At 49.4% G+C, this 18,948-nt stretch overlaps 1 protein-coding gene across 1 annotated transcript; it reads right to left on the minus strand.

The window, feature by feature from the left end:
- Positions 1–29: 29 nt before the first annotated feature.
- Positions 30–18,590, minus strand: PGD (phosphogluconate dehydrogenase). Its single transcript, XM_074306317.1, has 13 exons — positions 18,431–18,590; positions 16,938–17,013; positions 16,352–16,531; positions 12,751–12,816; positions 11,864–11,982; positions 8,706–8,775; positions 7,188–7,322; positions 5,843–6,032; positions 2,453–2,583; positions 1,691–1,824; positions 890–989; positions 606–728; positions 30–520 (listed from the first exon to the last, which is right to left on the minus strand). Exons 1-13 carry the CDS (start codon positions 18,436–18,438, stop codon positions 401–403), a joined length of 1,452 nt encoding a protein of 483 aa, XP_074162418.1. The 5' UTR covers positions 18,439–18,590; the 3' UTR covers positions 30–400.
- Positions 18,591–18,948: the final 358 nt, after the last annotated feature.

The raw sequence follows: 18,948 nt of genomic DNA on the forward strand, positions 1-18,948 counted from the left end.
CGGCATTTTAGAGGCTGAAGACCAAAGGATAAATAGAATGGCATTTTTATTAAAAGGTAAAACGGGGATCACTCTCCTGTGCAGGAGAGACCAGGGCTCCGGTTTGGACGCATTCCCCCAGAGATCCCACCATGATGAATAAGCTGCCGCTCTCCAGGAGCCTGTTCCCTGCCTCGATGCCCTGCTGCCAGGGCAGCCGCCAGGCAGAGCTGCTGTTCCCACAATCAGTTTCTAGAAGTTCTAAGAAGCAAGGGTGGAGGGCACAGAAGGGGTCTCCCAGGGCCGCGGGCAGACCCTACGGTAGGCTCAAGTGATTTTCAGAGCCTCGGACAGGAAGAAACACAGTGCAAGCTGAGGAGGGCAGCAGGAATGTGCCAGGTCTGTGGAGTCTGGAGCGTGGTTAGGCATTGTAGGATGAGGAAGACACGTTGCCTCCGTGGCCCGTCCAGTTGGTGTGGATGAAGTGTCCTGGCTTGGCCAAGAGTTCATAGGTGTGAGCCCCGAAGTAATCTCTCTGGGCCTAGGAAAAAGAAATAAGCTGTGGCCATGGGGGTGACCCGCAGCCTCCTCCCCCCGGGATTGGTCCCCCTGGGCCCAGAACCTACCTGGATCAGGTTGGCGGGCAGCATCTCGTGTCTGTACCCATCGTAGAAGGACAGTGCAGTGGTGAAGCAGGGCATGGGGATGCCAGCCTGCACGCCAGTGCTGATCACCCGCCGCCAGGAGTCCTGGGCAGGAAACACAAAGCAGGTTTGCTCAGAAAAGTGGAAGAGATCTGGCCCAAGCCAAAGTACTGCCCCTACTGCCCCTCCCCCCACCCCCAGAGACCTCGGAGAAAGAGAGTGACTGACTCCCCCCTTCGCGCCCCCCCACCCCCCGGGGCACACACCTGGCTGTTCTGCACAGCAGTCTTGAAGAAGTCATCCAGGAGCAGATTCTGGAGCTGGGGGTTCCTGTCAAAGGCGTCTTTTATCTTCCCCAGGAAGACGCTGAGAAAACAAGGGACAAGTAAACCAGGGCGCTGAGCCTGGGGAGGGGCAAAGCCCCATTCTCAGCCCCCCCCACACCTGGAAGAAGGGAACATTGCCGTGTATGCACGAGTCCAAGCCGAGGGCCAATGCTCGTCCGGACCCCTTCTCAGGGCCATGAGCCACAGGGGGCAGCAGCATGACCGCCTGGATCAACTATGGAAGAGCAAACGCTCTCGCAGAGCCAGACCTGGCTGGGACGCTGCCTTCGCTGGAGCCATTTCTCTTTTTTAAAATTAATTCTGACCCACGTTTTTCTTTTACGTGCCTGTCATGCCCCTCCACAGGCACCTCTCCCAACCAGCTGTTCCTTGGAACAGAGGAAAGCAGCGGGCAAAGCCGGATGACCGGTCGGCTGATGTATGCACCGTGCACACCCGCAGCCCCTCGCCTCTCTGCCCCAGGGAAGCAGGATTAGTTCTGAATCTCTTACCTGTGGCTAAGACTGGATGTTACAATTTGTGGCCATTTAAAAGACATACTAGGGGAAACCCCAGTTTGAGAGCCCAGTGGCCGCTGCCAAGAACAAAGCGTAGCCAGCAGACAGCAGGACCCGCGGAGATGCCATGGAGAGGCCCGGGGGCTCTGGCACGGCTATCACATGCTGCCAGTCTGACCCGCCATAGTGGGCAGCCTGTCCGGAGGCCAGGGGAGCATCTCACCTGCGGATGATGCAGCCGCCCCTCCACATGAGGGCGATCCCACCGTAATTGAGCGTCCAGCCGAACTCCTTGGCTGCCTGACGCAGAAGCATAAAGCCCTGGGCGTAAGAGATGATCTTGGAGGCGTAGAGGGCCTGGGGGGGGAAACACAAGACTCAGGCTGGCTCTAAAGCAGAGGCGCTTGTAGGCCGGGCGGCCCCTGGCAGTTTCTGGAATTTCTGTGACTCCTGATTTCAGAAAGCAAGCAGAGGGGCAGGGAAGCCCACCAGCACTGGCTGGCCTATTCCTAAGATCACACAGTGGAAGGAACCTAAGAGGCATTCTACTCTGAACCCCTCATTTTATAGATGAGGAAACTGAGTCCCAGAGAGGATACTCCAATTACCAAAGACCCTCCAGGAACAGAGCCCCCTGCTTCTCCAGGACCCTTTCCAATGCCCACAATGATTTCCCAGTTCTAACAGTCTATTGTCCCAGCATTGCTCTCAGGGCCAGGAGGCCTGAGTTAGAATCCTACCTCTGCTTCTAGCACAAGACCCTGGACAGCTCACCTTACTCACAGGGCCTCCTCATCTGTAAAGAGAGGCCATCCTTAAATGTCTCCAGCCCCGACTTGGGCAGCACAACAGGCTTTCCAAGATGGCAGAGGGGCCATGGGCCAGGACCATGTCCCAGGCAGTCTGAGCCAGGTCTCTAGCACACATGTTGCTCCACTCTCTGCCCAAATGACACACAGAAGCACAGATCTCTCCTCGGACCCACCTTTCGAATGTCTTCCAGGAATGATTTCTTGTCTTCCTCAAACTTAATTTTTTGGGGGCCTGCCAACTTCTTGCTGGCCTGGATCCTCTCATCCTTCAAGGATGACAGACATCTGGCAAAGACAGCTTCTCCTAGGGTGAAACAAGGGGAAGATATTGAAGATCCTGCTCAGGGAGGACCACGGCTCATAGGCTGGGCATGGGGAGCCAGCGAGGGACAACGTGGGCCTCGGCTCCCATAACCGTGTCTGTGAGGGCTAATCTCTGGCAGGAAACCCCAACTCCATCTTCCAGTCTAAATACAGAGAATCTCAATGGAAAATTCAAAGGGAATCAGGGAAAAGAAGGCAAGAGGCAGGCGCCAAGCCCCCAGCGCCTCAGCCCCCAGGATTCTGCTCAGGCGGCTGGCACCGTCTCAGGCCCTCTTAGACGGTTGTGTCATGGAGCCTCTAGCAGGGCAGGGAAGCCTGAGTCTCTTGTCAGAGGAATGCTTTTAAGAGTGAGATATAAAGAATTATAAAAGGAAATGAATGCTATTGGAAGACTTCTAAAGATATTTTTTAAAAAGCCCAAGTTCACAGAGAACTGAACACAAAGGCCTCAGGGGCCAACAACACTCCTGGCTGTGGCCTGAAGCAGATTACACGGTAACTAGGAAATATTTAACAAACTAAATCAAAATGGAATAAAGTGAAGATAATATTACATTTGAAAAATAACAACATGGGGCCCCCGGGGAAGCTTGGGTGTGCAAGTGGATCCTACTTCTCTCAGAGTCTGGCTTCATTGGCTCCAGGGCCAAGTGCAGGTTCAGGGACCCACAGCCAGCGTGTTTCAGCAGGACTTGCACCCAGGTCTGCCTGACTTGGAGGTGGGTTTACTGTCAGTCACCCCACTATGGCTGGTACTGACCCCTAAGTAATCTTTTGAACAAAGGATTCTGGGGAATACGCGCCATTCACTGCAGCTCTCCGGTCCCCTGTGTGACACACTGTGCCCCTGGGAAGCCGACACAGTGTAGGGGGACCAGAAGAAAAGGGCTGGGGCTGAGCCATCAGGGATTATTGTTTTCTCCTTTTCTACAAAAAACAATCAATCACTTCTTTTTTCACCTATTACCTAAATTCCCTTGCATGTTTTTTCCCTCCCAGAGGACCACACAATATACCAAAAGCTCCACCACATGTTCAATGTTTCACGAGCCCGACATCACCTCACCCTCTCCCTGCAAGGAAAAGCAGGAAGCGCCTTCTCACGTTTCTTCATTGGGGCCAGGAAACCAGAGGGGATGGCAGGGAGGCAAGTGTGTGTTTGCTGCCCCTGAGAAAGCCGGGCCGATGCAAAAGGTTAAGTCTGGGACCGGCGCCTCCCCTACGACCAGGGAGCAAACACTCAGATGTGGAGGCCCCTACCCGCCCAGGAGTCTCCCAGCCGGGCCCCAGGGCCCCCGTTGCTGATGCAGGATGACTTGGCATTTGTGGGAGGGAGATGTGTAAGCTACCTGGCGCAATGAGAGCCGAGGAGCCGCCGCCCTGGGGTTGCATAAGGGCCTTCACTTCCTCATCTGCTCAGGGAGCCAGAGGTCGTGCCCCAGCCTTTCTCTTCCTCGTCCGAAGACGGGACAAACCAGGAAAGCCAAAAGCTGCCCCTGAGCATCTCTATGCTTGTGTCCAATCGGGGACCTTCCTCCCCTAGGTAATCTGCCTGGGCTCTGCTGAGTGGGGCCAGCTCCCTTCTGTGCATGCCGGCCTGGCAGGGCGGGGAAATGATCCAAGAGGAAGGAGGGTGGGGAAGAGGAGAAAAATCTCACTTAATCCTCTTGCTAGGAGAGAGAGCTCTGTAGATGATGAGAGTTGACAATGTCAGTGTGGGATTAGCTGACTAAAAGCAGGAGCTAAGCCAGCTTAGACCTCACCTCTGACTGGACCCCTTCCTTCTCTCCACGCACAAAGCTACCACCTCCTTCACCCGTTCATCACCTTTTCCCGGGACTCGGCCTCTGGCCCCATGCCAAAAGGCCGGTCTGATCATGCTATTTTCTCTTTCACATAAAAATCAGTGGCTCCCTAAAATCTCCCTGAACAAATGCAAAAATCCTCACTTTGGCATTCAAAGCCCTTGCCACCTTTGTGCTCTCCTCACTGCCAATGGCACACCCCAGCGCTTCCCTGCCCCTGCCCCTGCACACACAGTCACTGCGCTTGGGATGTGCGGGTTCCACACCTCAGGCTTCCTTCAAGGCTCAGTTCAAGCCCACCCACCTGCAAGAGGCTTTCCCAGCCCCACTGGCTGCTACAGCCTTCTTCTTTCAGATCGCTGCTCATTTACCACATATGCAGTTGATACATTCATGGTGTCTTTGCCATTAGAATATAAGCACTTTGAGATCAGGAAATGTTTTGGTTTTTTTTTCTTTTTGTGGATTTCTAGAGCCTGGCACATAGTAGGCACTTAATAAATGCTGGCGGACTAACTGTGTGATCACAGATAACACTTCACCTCTCCAGCCTTCAATTTCCTTATCTATACAGCTGGAGAATTACACCAGAATCATCTGTCTCCTAAAGAACAGATTCCTGAACCACTGTATAACAGTAATAATGAACCTTTCCTAATAGCATAGTTCCACAGTTCTTATCCCAATGCCTTCTGATTTTTAGGCTGGAACCACTAGTACAACAACTAGCACATCAACTCCAAGTTAGCCAGGCCTCAGAGGCTGCCCCTTCCAAGTTCTTCATTTTACAAATACAAAAATTCAGGCCCAGCAGAAGGAACTTAGGGATCAAGATCACATAGGAGGGAAGCCCCGGAGCCCAGACCCAGACCCTCCCTTCTTAATGTTCTTCCTCCAAGTTGCTGCTGCCAAATGAGAGACTAAAGCTATTCCAAGTGTTCTCTTGAGAGAGGATGGCACCCTGATCGCCCCAGAGCCAGAAAGCATCAAAGTGACAAGAATTGATGTAGACTGGAGAAGAAAGGGGCTAAATGTCCTTTGTGTACCTTTTTAAATTGAGACCCAATCTTTGATGCTGTAGGTGCGTCCTGAGAGCTCATGATTCTCTCCCATCTCCCATATCGGACAAAACACCGATTTAAAAACTTATCTGTCATAAGCGATTAAAAACATCTGCCCCAAAACTAATGGGATGAAAAGCATGCACCTCTAGATTTAAAGCTGGAAGGACCTTAGACAAGATCTTCTTGCTTAGCTTCTGAGTTTTATGGGTAAGAAAAGCAAAAAGGTTCATTACAGTTCACCAAAAGTTCTAAAAGAGAACTTTCCCTGCCTTTCTAACCTGCCTAAGTTCCCCCAGGAGGCCAACAGGTCCGAATGGGGGCAGGAGGGTGAGGGGAAAAAAAGGGGCAAGGAAAGGGCATTGGGCATTACCGATGAGGGTCACAGGGACCCCATACTCCAGCGCAGAGATGGCCGTCCATTTCCCAGTGCCCTTCTGGCCAGCGCTATCCCTGATCTTTGGCAGGAGGTGCTGGCCATCGCTGTCTTGGAACTTAAGGATGTTGGCTGTGATTTCAATCAGGAAAGAGTCCAGCTCTGTCTTATTCCATTCCTCAAAGACCTAAGTACAGGATGTGGGAAGAAATGAAAGGACAAAAGTGAGGATGAAATCAACAGGTATTCTGTGGCCAGTATTCCAAACCAGATAGCCCACTTCCATTTTTAGATCCTGCTGGACTCACTGCCAGCAGCTTCCCGAGTATTCTCAGCCACAAGAGCCAGAGGAAAAGAGGCAAGGATGGAAAAGAATCTTATCAAATGTTGCAACGTGAGAAAAGAATAAATACTGAAGAAAGGACCAACAGTGATCGAATACATGGAACGCTATAGGGTTCGGCTCAGACCTCACACCTGGATAGGTCACCTGACCTTTCTGAGTTCTTTGTGGCCACAATATCTATAGTGGTGATCCCAGAACTGTGGGAGGGATCGAATGGGAGGGAGCATCTTTGTGAGATGCTTTGCAAACCTTAATACACCACACAAATGTTATTTAAAAGAGAGACGCTGTGACCTGGGGCACTGTGTGCCCAGCATCCAGAATACAAAAAAGGTAGGAATAACCCCTGTCCTCAAGGAGCTCCCCTTTCAGGGAAACAGACAACTCGTACAAAGCAGGACATGTAAGATAAATGCAGAGTGGATGGGCCGTGAGGAGATCCTTGGTAAAAGCAAGGACAGAGCCAGTCTTGGAGTCCCGAAGAGCAGAGTTCAAATTCTACCTCTATAACAGTCTGAGCTGGGTGACCTCTTAGTTTCCCAGGCAACTTCTAAAGGCACTGAATTATGAATTGCCAATTTGTACCCCCCCCCAAAAAAAAAGTTTTCACCTCAGGAAATGCCCACAAGTCCAAACTCAATATAAGAGGAAAAGAGAGCGGATAGACAAAGAAGGCTGGTGGGAATTTCCCAATTCCTCCCCACCCTCCCCATCAGAGAGAAACCTTTCATACCAAAGAAAAATAATTAACCCAAAAATCTTGAGAGAGGGACCATGTTGGAGCCGGCATCCTTGCCTCTACCACAATGGAAGCAAAAACATTTAGTGCTTTTAAAACAAAGGCCTGAAAAGACAATTAGTAAGCACTCACTATATGCGGGGCACTATGCCAGTTCCTGCTTTCAAGGAGTTAATAGGAGAGAGCAGTGAGCAGAAACAAATGCATTTCATTAGCGGATGTGCTGCTGTACAGCCAGGCCCGGGCTGCAGACCCACCTTGGCCATTTCCTTGTGCTCCATGCCCAGGATGTCCTTCATCAGGTGGTAGGCCTCACAGATCAGCTGCATGTCTCCATATTCTATCCCATTGTGCACCATCTTGACAAAGTGACCGGCACCTTCGTCTCCCACCTAGTAGAGAGCAGGTACCAGAAGGACGTGAGGAAGGCTGCTGGAGTACCAGAGGGAGCCTCCACTGTGAACGTGAACCTGCTTAACACAGACTCCAAGATTCCTGCCCTTAAGGACAGACTTGAAGCCATTGTCTTACTGCTTGTGGGAATAGGTCTCTTATGAGAGAGGTCATCTAGCTTAATGTCTCCCCCTTTGTTTTTGTTTTTTTACAGATAGGGAATCGGAGGCTCAGAAAGGCTACATGCATGACACCACATAACCAACAGGAAGGGGATTAGAACAAGTTAGGTGGTGCAATGGATAGCCATGTCCTTTCTCCAGGCCCCAGTTTCTCCATCTGTCAATGAGGGGGCTAGGCTGGATCATCTCTGAGGACCCTTTGTTGTAAAGGCCCGAGATGGGAAAGCTTCTGGTCCCACTCTCTTGTGTAGTCCCAGGCCTAAGCCAGTAAGTATTCCAGCTCCTCTCTTCCTGAGGTGGCCCATTGCCCAGCACAGAGGTTTCTATGACAATCTAGCACGGGTTGGAGGGACGACTCTTATTTGGAAATTGAGGCCTAGCAGCCTCTCCCCATACTTTCACTTAGGCAAGGCTGTTCCTCCCTTAAACAGAAAGGGCAGATTTACTGCAGGGCCATGAGTCAAGTGAGGTCAGCAGGAGTGGCCGTGGCTAGGCCCAGGGCCAGGTTCAGACCAGTCACCTTCTAAACCTCCCCAGGCACATCCTCAGAATCCTCTCTCTTCTTTGGATGCAAGCTAGCCTTCCGTCTTAGAACATAGAAGGGGCTCTTGGAAGGAAGTTAAAACTTGTTTTAACAGCAGCAGGGAAGCAAGCACTGAAGAACACAACGTGGAACCTGAGCACTAAGATTCAAATCATAGCTGACATTTATTACCGAGAGACTTTGGAAAAAACACCTGAATCCTCCCAGCCTCAGTTTCCCCATCTGTATAAGAGCTCTAGATCTGACAACATGGTGGAGTGGAAAAAGAAAGCTGGACCCAGAATTTAGGCACTTAGTATCAAAGGCTGGCTCTGCTGCCCACAAGGAAGTCATGGAAACCTCAGCTTCTTCCTCTGAGGTGCCCTCCACTTAGGCCTGGAGATCCCTGTCTCATCTGACCACGACCAGAGACCAGGCTGTGGGAGGTCCAGGATTCTCCATCTCTTCCCAGAGCCCCAGGGATGTTCTAGATTGCAGTAGCTTGTTCACCTGCTTGCTTTTTCCTGAGATTATCCCTAGATGGGTTCTTGCTCCAGCAGCTATTAGCTGTAGAGTATAAGAACCTGCCATGCTGCAGACATGCCCCATGCAGCTCTGGGGTCCTCTCTGCCCCATCCTTCCCAGCCCCAGCTCTAATGGTGCAATCCGGTACTTGCCCAATCACAGCAGGGTTCCCCAGTGCCCACTTTGGCAGCGATGCTTTGGAAGATCGTCTTGATGTGGGGCCTGTGGAAAGGAACTCAGTAAGCTCGGCAGCCAGGGAGAGAGGGGCCAAGGTTTCCACTCACTACTCTGTAGTCCCAAGAATGAACTCTTTCTTCCAATGAACAGGGAAAGATGGCCCCCCATTTAGGGAACAAGTCTGTAGAATAATCCCATAAACCAAAAAGTGTTCTTGAGTTACTCACTAAGCAGGTCCCTCTTTTAGCTCCCAGGGGCCCTTAAACCAAAGAGGGTAGGGCAGAGATCCATTTCAAAAGCTAAAGGCAAAACTTTTGGGTAGAAACAGCCATTCCCAAGAATCAGGAATTCCCCGTGGGATAAACTCCTCCCAACCGCAAGCACTTTCCCTAATTTAACCCCAATAATTTGCATTTACTCCCTCCCCATCCACTAGTCCCCAGATGTATCATTTCCCCCAACAGAAGTAAGATTCTTGAAGGTGTGGACAGATTAATTTTTGTCTTTGTAACCCCAGGATCTGCCAGAAACCAGGCCAGAGAGACTGTGTGTACCCTAATGCAGGAAGGCTAAAGAATTCAAGGAAGAAGATACATGAAGTGACACAAAGTGAAGCAATCAGGACCAGGAAATCCACACACAGGCTGCCCGCAACAGTGTAAGTACTAAGGGAGTATGAGGAGCATACGCAGTCCTTGCAGAGGCAGGGGTCTCTGGGACAGCTCTAGGCTGGGGACTGAGTGACATGCTGGGAAACGAAGGGGACATAAAAACAAGGCAACAAAACATTTTAAAAACATGTTGAGCTAAAGTGATTATAAAGAGAACAAGCTGTAACACAGAGCTGCAAAAGAATGTAAAAGTCCCTTTCTGCCCCAGCCCTCTTTTCCTGCTGGGTTAATAGTACAAAAAGTTAATTCAAAATCCCTCTGCTTTGTAATTCTAGTTCAATGCCAGCTCCAGGGTGGCCCAAGGTAAGTCCTTCAAGGCTGAGATGGTATTTTAATCTCACCAGGGGAAATTTGGGTAAAAGGCAAGGGCTGTTCCAACTATGTAAGAATTCAAGGTTGAAGAAGGTGTGTGTGTATGGGGCATGTTTTAAATAATCTCTTATTAACATCTTTTGTTTTTACATCATTTAATTTTCTTCCCACATCCCTCTCTCTTCAAGAAAACCATGCCTTTACAACCAATTTTTTGAAGGGAGGAGATCTGTTATTCAGAGGAGAAAAATGTAAATGACTCTTTTTATCCTTCTCTTCCCAGTTGAACATAACAGTCACCATTTTGAGACAATTATATTTTAAAGTTGTTAATATTGGCTACTCTGGGACTCCTTTGGACCACTTCAATGGAAGGCCTGGTGAGCAATTCCAGTCAACAATATGTTGCTACTATTGTACAAAGCACACAGCCAAGTACTAAAGATGCAAAGAGACAAAAATGAAAATAGTGCTTGTCCTCCAGGGGCAAGATGGGACTGGTCTGAAGCAAATCATAAAATCTGGCAGAAGATAAATAGTTAACATATAAGGTGAAAGGTTAACACTGCTCTATCTTTGAATTTCAATATCTTTCCTCAAACCTTTCCTATAGATCTTTGTTGCACTTTCCCCCACAGCACCGGGTAAGAAATGTTAACATGAGGGGCCATGAGCAGGGCAGGCATCTTGACCTCCCTCCCCACTACCCTGGGTCCAACAGTTCTGAAAAATGTCCTCGCCTCTTCTTGATTTCAATATCCTGAAGAACTTCTCTATTTAAAAGCTGCTTCCCCAAAGTCATCCTTGAAACTGAGACAGATAGAAAGGAGCCTTCTCAGTCCGATTCTTCTTATGCAGCAAAACAACTGTATGGATATGTATACATATAGTTTAACATATTTAATGTATTGGTCAACCTGCCATCTGGTGGAGGGGTGGGGGGAAGTAGGGGAAAAATTGAAACAAAAAGTTCTGCAATTGTCAATGCTGAAAAATTACCCATGCATATATCTTGTAAAAAAAAAAAAAAAAAAAAAAAAAAAACTATAATAAAAAAAAAAAGAAAGAAAGGAGCTTTCTCATCCCTGATAATATGCATATTCCATCCTATACCATTAGGGAATCAAACTGAGAAAAGAAGGTTACCTGTCTCTAGCTCCCTCACAAAGGATCCTTCCTTGCTATTTTCTCCTCCTCTGTTCCGTCTCTGTCTTGCTGTATCTGGCTGTCTCTTTTTTCAGGAGTCTCAGTGGTGATCTTTTCTCTCAGACTAATTTTTATATATAATTAAATTCATTTGCAATTTTCAGTTTTGATATCCCCTTTCTCCCTCCCACCTTCTTCCAAAGCTCCATGATACTCTAATGGTTTTTTTTTTTTTTTTTAGATTTTATTCCCAACAACCTTTTTCAAAGGTTTCCCTCTTTTCCCCTTTATTTGTCCAGAACTATTAATTCATTCATTCAGCAAATATATTCTAAGAATCTATGATGTCCCAAGCATTGTGCTGGGTAGAAGAGGTCAGAAACCTGAACAAGTACTGGTCTCTCTCTCTGGGTTTCTCACAATCCAGAAAGGGAGAGAAGGCAGGCAGGACAGTGGCATTATGGAGTGGGGGCAGTACAGCCACACCCACCAGGCACCTAATAAGCTTTTTGGAAATGAGGGTTTTTGGAGAAATCACAGTGCATGAGCAGAGGCCTGTCCTGCACAGGAGCAGTGAGATTGTAGATTGGGTATCCCCGGGAGGGGTGACTACTCTGTCAAGTAGACAACTTGACAACAAAACTTTTGGCAACAAAAAGCAACTCGACAACAATGTCCCCAACTTCTCCCCCTGTATCTGCACTGGACACAGAGCTTGTACTGCTGTAAAGGCAGGGGCCATTCCCCAGGCCGTTGTGAACTGGCACACAAGTGTCCAGGGCAGGCCAAACCTTTTGAGTCTACTTCAGTTTTGGCCCCATTTAAGGAGGGAACACGAATTTGACAAAACAGATGTCAAAGTAGTGAACCAGCTGGTTGAAAAAGAATATCCCAAGATCCTTCCCTGACCTGCTCAGGGCACACCCACAACTATGCCCAGAGTTCTCCAAAGCTCAAGGGGGTTGATTAAGCACCTACTACGTGCTTGAGACCACCGGACTCACCAGGCTTCTTTGTTCCCTCCGGGCATGAGAGACGGCCCGTAGCGGGCCCCATCCTCTCCACCACTCACACCACTTCCCACAAACAAGATGCCTTTGGCCTTGAGATCTTGGCAGCGCCTCTGAAGGGAAGAGAAAAGGAGCTCCATTACACCTCAGATAAGATCCTCTCTACTCAAGGACAGAGGAGAGGGATAAGGATGAGAGGGGATAAGGATCCTTCCCTCTCTTTATCACAAAGGGATCCAAGAGTGATGAAATCATCTAGAAATGCATTAAGAGAAGCAAAGACAGGCTTTGGAATGGGCCCATGGGAGAAGGGGAATCTGTTGCACAGGACTCCCCAGAAAAGTAAATTAATTTCTCCAAACAGATGAAGTTGGTGGAAAAGCCTCAGAATAAGGGTGCCAAGACAGAAAATCAAGCTCCTCCTCTCAGATGAGAGGGGAAGAACCCCGGGCTGGTAAAGCAGCTGCCTCATTGGATAGGGCCATTCTATCACGTCTTTTTGCTTAACTTTTTTTTCTGTTGTAAAAGAAAGTTTAAGTGGAGAGGAGCATCTAGGGGATGACTGGTGAACAAATAAAATGTATGAATAACTGTTAAAAAAAAAAAAAAAAAAAAAGCAAAGATACTGGCATATAAAAGTAAAAATAGGAACTTCCCAAACCCCTTCTAAAAGCCAAACATGGTGAGGTGGTCAGTGCCAGTGCTGCCATCACAGCCAGACCCCAGGGGCTCCTGGGAAGAGTCACAGATCATGTTGGGTCAGAGCAGGCGAACTCCTCCCCAGACAACAAAAGTAATATGAATGCAAGGACAAAGCTTGGACAGGCCCAGTCCTGCTGTCAAACCCTGAGCTTTGGACAGAAGGAGAGAAAAGTACTTACTGTGGTATCTCTGTACTCTGAATTCCCCCCATCAATGATAATGTCACCAGCTTCCAATAGGGGCACCTGCAACAAGACCCAAGTGTTAAAAGGAACACTTTATTAAAGTCAGAATTGCCTTTCCAGGAAAACCAATGGAACCTCTGTGGCCTGAGATTACTAAGTCAAAACAAGAGAACCCAATCAGAATCTTGTGCCTTTTAGCCAAGAGGCAAAAAGAACTAAAAGTTTGGTTTCGAAAATTCACAAAGCAATCCCTCCCCCTCTCCGATACCCTAAAACTATCCACAGACCCAACCCAGAATTTCTGGTCCAGAATCTCCCAGCTCCTAGGCCAGCCTTCTTTCCACATGGTTTTTCTGCCTCATTAATCAACTAAGAGAGAGGTATCACACATACGTGAGCTCCCGAGTATGGTCTGAACCAGATTAAGATGCAATTGAGAAATTTAACAACAACAACAACAAATACCATAGAACATAGAACACCATTTTAAAAATAAGTCACCATGAGGGCTGTAGGGCTCCTTCCGAATAGTTTAGTGGCCCCTGTTTCTATTTAACATTTGGATTAACATCGTGAGGAGGCAGGAGAAAGCTGAGGCTAGGACCAGATGTTTCTCCTACTGTCTATCGGCCACCCATTAATTCATGCTCCCATTTTTAAAGCATTTACTATGTGTAAAACACTATGCTAGGGGCTCAGGGAGATGTCAAATGGATCTTGCAGCCTACTTGGATAACGCCAAGATCCAGTATCACAAAATGCACACTTTACATCAGAGAGAGACAAAGCAAAGGTCCTTGGCAGGATTCTGATCATCTGTTACCAATGACGGCCAGAAAGGAAAGAGAAAGGCTCAGAGAACACCATGAGGTCTGAACAGATGCTCCCTGTGCCCCCAATCCCAGATAGAAACTGACCCGGGTTTGGCTGACCAGGGCCCTGATGCCCTGATTCTCTCCCACTTGTGGCACAATCGGGCAGAAGGAAGGCAACCGAGGCCTCTGTTTTACCAACATTTACTGGGGACTTATCAGAACATCGGATGTGGAAGACTCAGAGCCCACCTGATTTGGTCCAATGTTCCCTCTCTAGGATAAACAGTCATTAGAAATGGCTGGAGGAAGGAGAGGTTTGAGGCACCGAAGTGGACCTTAAACCTCCTGCTATCTGCCATCGCTGGCTTTCTGGGAGGCACTAGCAGGTAGTAAAGCTATCCCCAGCACCCTGCTAACGGCACCGTCTCTTCTGGATCCTGAGGCTCAGGAAGGGGAGAAACTGAGGTTCACTAGGAAGAAGCCTGAGCTACCACTTGCTATAAGTTGGCAGAGGAAAAGGTAGAAATAATAAACTTCACCAATTCCCAGAGTTTCTGAATTAGCTCCATCCAGTTCCAATGTCCTCTGGGACATTCTCCAAAATGATTGTTCAGCTCTCTCTTCCATTTCTAGCCATATCCCCCAAACACCCATGGTACCTCACTGATATTTCTGTAAGTCTGCCTCCCAAAGGAGCCAAATAATATATAATGCCCTTTTCCTTGCCCCCATTCTCAGTGGAGTAGACAGAAGGGTATAATTTAAGGCTCAAGTGCTCAACAAAGGGTTCACTCCAAAATGGTTCACAGCCTGCCGCTTAGTCTCAGTTGCCCAACCCAATCCCACCCAGTCCATCTGAGAAGAGGCCCCTTCCCAGCAGCCTCTGGGGCTTCCCTGCCGGGGCCTTCCTAACCTCATACAGCAACTCCATGTACCAGGGACACCCAAACCTAACAAAGTGCTGGCCAGGCACACGGCGTGCTCACACACCAGGGAAACTGGACCGGCCCCTTCACAGTCATTCACCCGAAAGGCTGTGCCCCAGGAAGGCACCTCCCAGAATGTCCACTACCTGAAGACAAGTTCATGTCTCCTCTCTCTGGTCTTTTGCTCTTCTAAACCTCCCCATAGGCCCAGCAGCATCTGCACCTCAGTCAGGCCTCAGAGCTGGGAAAACTGCATCCTGACACTCATGCAGCCCCTAAGCCAAGGGCACCCAGCCCTCTGAGAAGCAGAGGGCAGCTGGAGAAGAAAAACCAAAGCCATGACCTGCCTCTCTAAACTGGATTTCACTACTTCTGTCTGCATCAGGGGTTCCTAACCCAGGATCTGTTTTTTGTTTTGTTTTGTTTTGTTTTTTTTTTTTTAGTTTGACAACTATATTTCAATAGAATCAATCTCCTTTGTAATTTTCTCTACTTTATTTTATGCACTTAAAACATTCTCCTAAGAAAGATCCATAGGTTCCATCAGATTTCTGGTAAAGACTAAAGAGAGGTACATCCTTCTTAACCTGGTCAGGTAAGTTTGGCTCCTTCCCTGCCTCTGGCAATGACAGGGGAGGAGAAGGCCTCAGCTTCCTGTCTTCTCCAGGATAAAGATAATGTGACCTTCAGCACCCAGCCCAAATCTGCTGTCTGCAAAATCCCTGGCAAACTTCCAAGAGCTATCAGCTGTTACTATTACTTTCTCCATTCTCAAAAATGCTTATTTTTAAAGAATTTCCCCACTTAAGAAAATAGGCTGTTTTCCCTCTAAAATGCTTCCTTACTCTCATCCTGCTGTCACTGGTAGAGCTAGAAGAGATGCTTTGGACACCTCCCAGACTACATCTTTTATACCAGAGGCAATGGAAGCCCCAGAGAAAGCCAACAATGGTGAGGAAAGGACCCAAGGTCAAATCTATGCTCTTTGACTTGCTACCTGTGTGGTTCTGGGTAAAGTGTAATTGCATCTGTGTGGGCTGAGATAAGATGACTCCAATGTTCCTTCCAGCTTGGGTTCTATGATCCTAAGGGAAGTGACCTGCTCATAGTCACATGGTTTTCAAGACTAAATCCTGACTCCAAATCCAAGGCATTTTCTGCAAGAATGAAAGCTCTGCGACAGCAAGGTCAGCTTTCCTTTTTGGCCTCAAATACCCAGAATTTAGCATAGCATCTGGCATAGAGCAGACACTTACAACTGCTATCTGATGAGCTTTCATTAAGGTTCACCAAGCACTTCTTATCTGCTAACTCACTAGATCCGGACAAAAACCCTGGGAGTGGATGCTATTTATTATGCCCACTTTATGGAGGAGGGAACTGAGGCCAAGACATCAGGTGACTGGCCCAGGGGCGTACCGTGGTTAGAACAAGAGCTTCCTCTGGGGGTTCTTGTTCCTAATTATTTGAGAACGACTGACTGAAATTCAATACTTCCCTTTGGGGGCCAAGTAAAAGGCAAAGTGGGCAATAGAGTCACTGCATGAAGAGATAATAAGCACATCTGTTATGGCCTTGGAGTCTGTCACAGATAAAGCTCACACAAAAGAGCCTGCATGTTACTATGATTAGTTAATGAGGCGTTTCCAGAGTCAACTAAATAGTACACCTAGGGAATCCCTCCAGGAGAGTGGGTGAGGCTTAATTAGAGTTCATCAACCTAGGGATAGCTTAAGCCAAGAGGGCCCAGAGGCCACTTCTAGGCAGGCTAGAGAGAGGCTGGGAGTCTGGGCAGATGGGACAGAAATCTGGGAGGGCGGGAAGAGGGAGGTTTCAGCTCAGAGCAAGGCTCACCAGTTTCACAATGAAATCATCCACAGCCTGGCCGGCCTTGACTAGCAGGATGATCCGCCGTGGTTTCTTCAATTTGGAGACCATTTCCTCCAGGGAGTGAGCTCCAACCACCTTGGTCCCCTTTGCCTCATTGGCCAAGAAGTCATCAACTTTGGAGACTGTTCTATTAAAGGCACACACCTGCGAGGGAGGAAATTGGCCATGAATCAGGACTGCAAGGATAGATGGGGGTGGAAGCAGTTTCAGAGTATTTCTAATCTATACAGAGTTACAGTTGCAAGGCCACTCAGTCCAGGGCTCAGTTAACCCTGGCTCAGATAGGCCCTTTCTTATTTGGCTACTGGAAACAATCTTTCTCAGATTGCAACATTCTCTTAGGCCTCAGATTTTAGTGAGCTCAAGATAGGAGCTTTCAAAGACTCAGCAAAACTCCCAAGTAACCAGTCCTCCTCCAAAGGGGCAATGGTGGAGGCTGTTTTTTATTAAACTGTTTCTAACATGTACCACATTCAAACATCTGATAATCCTGCTCCTCCTGCTCACGGACTCACCACCAGAATAAAAAGACCTTACTTTCTCTACTCACCACAAAGCCATGGTCATTCATGTTTAAAATGAGGTTTTGGCCCATGACAGCCAGTCCAATCAGTGCAATATCAGCTCTGGAAAAGATGGGGGAAAAGACCAGAGAAAAGCATGTCAAAATACTCGTCACTAGCAATAGCCCACTCCCAACTGAGGAACCTTCACTTTCTAGGCCAGGGGTTCTTAAACTGTGGCCCTCAGGTTATGGCAAATGGGCTGAAGGACGGAGACAGCGTGAGCTTTTGTTTTTACTAAAGTCCGGCCCTCCCACAGACTGAGGGACAATGAACTGGCCCCTATTTAAAAAGTTTGAGGACCACTTCTTTAGGCCCTGATAGTAGGGACACCCCGTTGTAATTAACGTGGAGATTCCCTCTAATGTGAGCAGTCATCTCTGCCCACCCTTTGAGTCTCTTGCCAATGTTTTCTAAGTCCTCTAGGTAATGATCAATTTCCTACCATTATCACTCATAAGTGGGTATAATTAAGTTCTGGGGGGGAGGGGAGGCAGTCTTCCCTGCCTAATTGGCTAACCATTCACTGTCACTGCACAGTCTCAATGTAGCCAGTTACTCTAGAAAAAGGCTGCCCCAATGTAGTAAATGCTTAAGTTACTGCTGTAGAAAAATCTCAGCAGCTATTCTGGTTTTGTTCTTTGGTGGGTGTTTTTTTTTTTTGAAAGGCTTTGCTTTGTCTCCCCAAAGAATCAGGGCAAGGCGCAGATAGGTGCTCCGAAATCCACAGGCTCAGTCTGGGTTTGATTAGGAGCAAGGCTCAGCTCCAAACTGAGTTTCCTCCGCTGTAAGAGGTGCCAGCAAGTCCAGAAGATGCACAGCTTTCTAAGGTTTGTAAAGTGTTTTTCTCCAAACAGGGAGGGAGGCAGGGACCACAGGTTTAAAGACGAGGAAGCAGGCTCGGGGAAGTACCCGGCTGACCCGAGGTCACGCAGGGAGTGCCGGGTCCAAACTTCAAATCCTGCTTTCCAGACTCCGGCGTCCCCAGGGGGCTAGCCTGACCCTCTAGGACATAACTGCCTCCCCCGCCCCAAGTCCTCCGCAAAAGTGAAGGGGCCGCCAGAAAGGCAAGTTCTTACATATTATTACTGCCCAGACATTTGGGGGTGCGCATGGACCCAGAGGGGAGGGGGTCCGAACGTCTCCACCTTCCCCTCCCCCTCTAACATTCTCCAACAACCCCTTCCTCCTCCGCCCCCCAGACTCAGCCAATAGCTCAGGGGTGGGGTGCTCCTCCAGCCCGAGGAGGAGGGGGGAAAGGAAGAAGAGGGAAGGAGAGAGGCAGGAGGGGAGGGGGAGAGAAAACAGGAAGGAGGGAGGCCGAGAGAAGGTGCCCCAGAAGGCAGGCGGGCACGTGGGAAGCAGTCTCCCCCCCGCTCCCGGAGAGCAGGAGGAGCAGGGACTCAGCTAGGGAGGGACAGGGGCCTGGGCGTGGTCCAGGCTTGGGGAGGGGGTCCCCGGGGCTGGCTCGGGCACTCACTGGGCCATGGCGGCGGGCAGGACGGGCCGGGCAGGACAGGCGGGGCAGGGCAGGGCCGGAGCGGCGACAAGACAAACGCTCCCGCTCGAGGTTCAGACTCGGAATCAGCCAGCTTAGGCTCGGCTCGCTCCCTTTGGCGTCCGCGTCCCCGCCCCTCCCAGCGTTGGCCAAACAGAGAGCGGGGCTCGGGGAGGCGCCGCGGCGCCATTGGTCCGTCCTGGCGCCTGCCCGACCGCCTGAGAGCCAGAGGCCCCGCCCCGGGCCGGAGCCGGAGCAGTGGAAAGCCGAGGCTGTCGATCGTTTAAAGGGACCCCGGGGCGTGGGAGCTCGCTGCGTTCCCTTTGGCCCGGTGGCCGCGTTCTTTCCTCCCTAGTAACCTAGTCGGCCCGGGCTGAGGCTAGATTGGCCGGAAGCCAGTTTTCCGGCCTCGGGATGATCCCTTGCGAGCACTCGCGTTTACACTGACTGGACGGGAGCCGCGGAAAGTGCGTTTAAGTTAGGGTCACCCCGCTTAGTCC

Source organism: Sminthopsis crassicaudata, chromosome 3 (genome assembly GCF_048593235.1).
Source record: "Sminthopsis crassicaudata isolate SCR6 chromosome 3, ASM4859323v1, whole genome shotgun sequence".
Taxonomy (NCBI): Eukaryota; Metazoa; Chordata; class Mammalia; order Dasyuromorphia; family Dasyuridae; genus Sminthopsis; species Sminthopsis crassicaudata.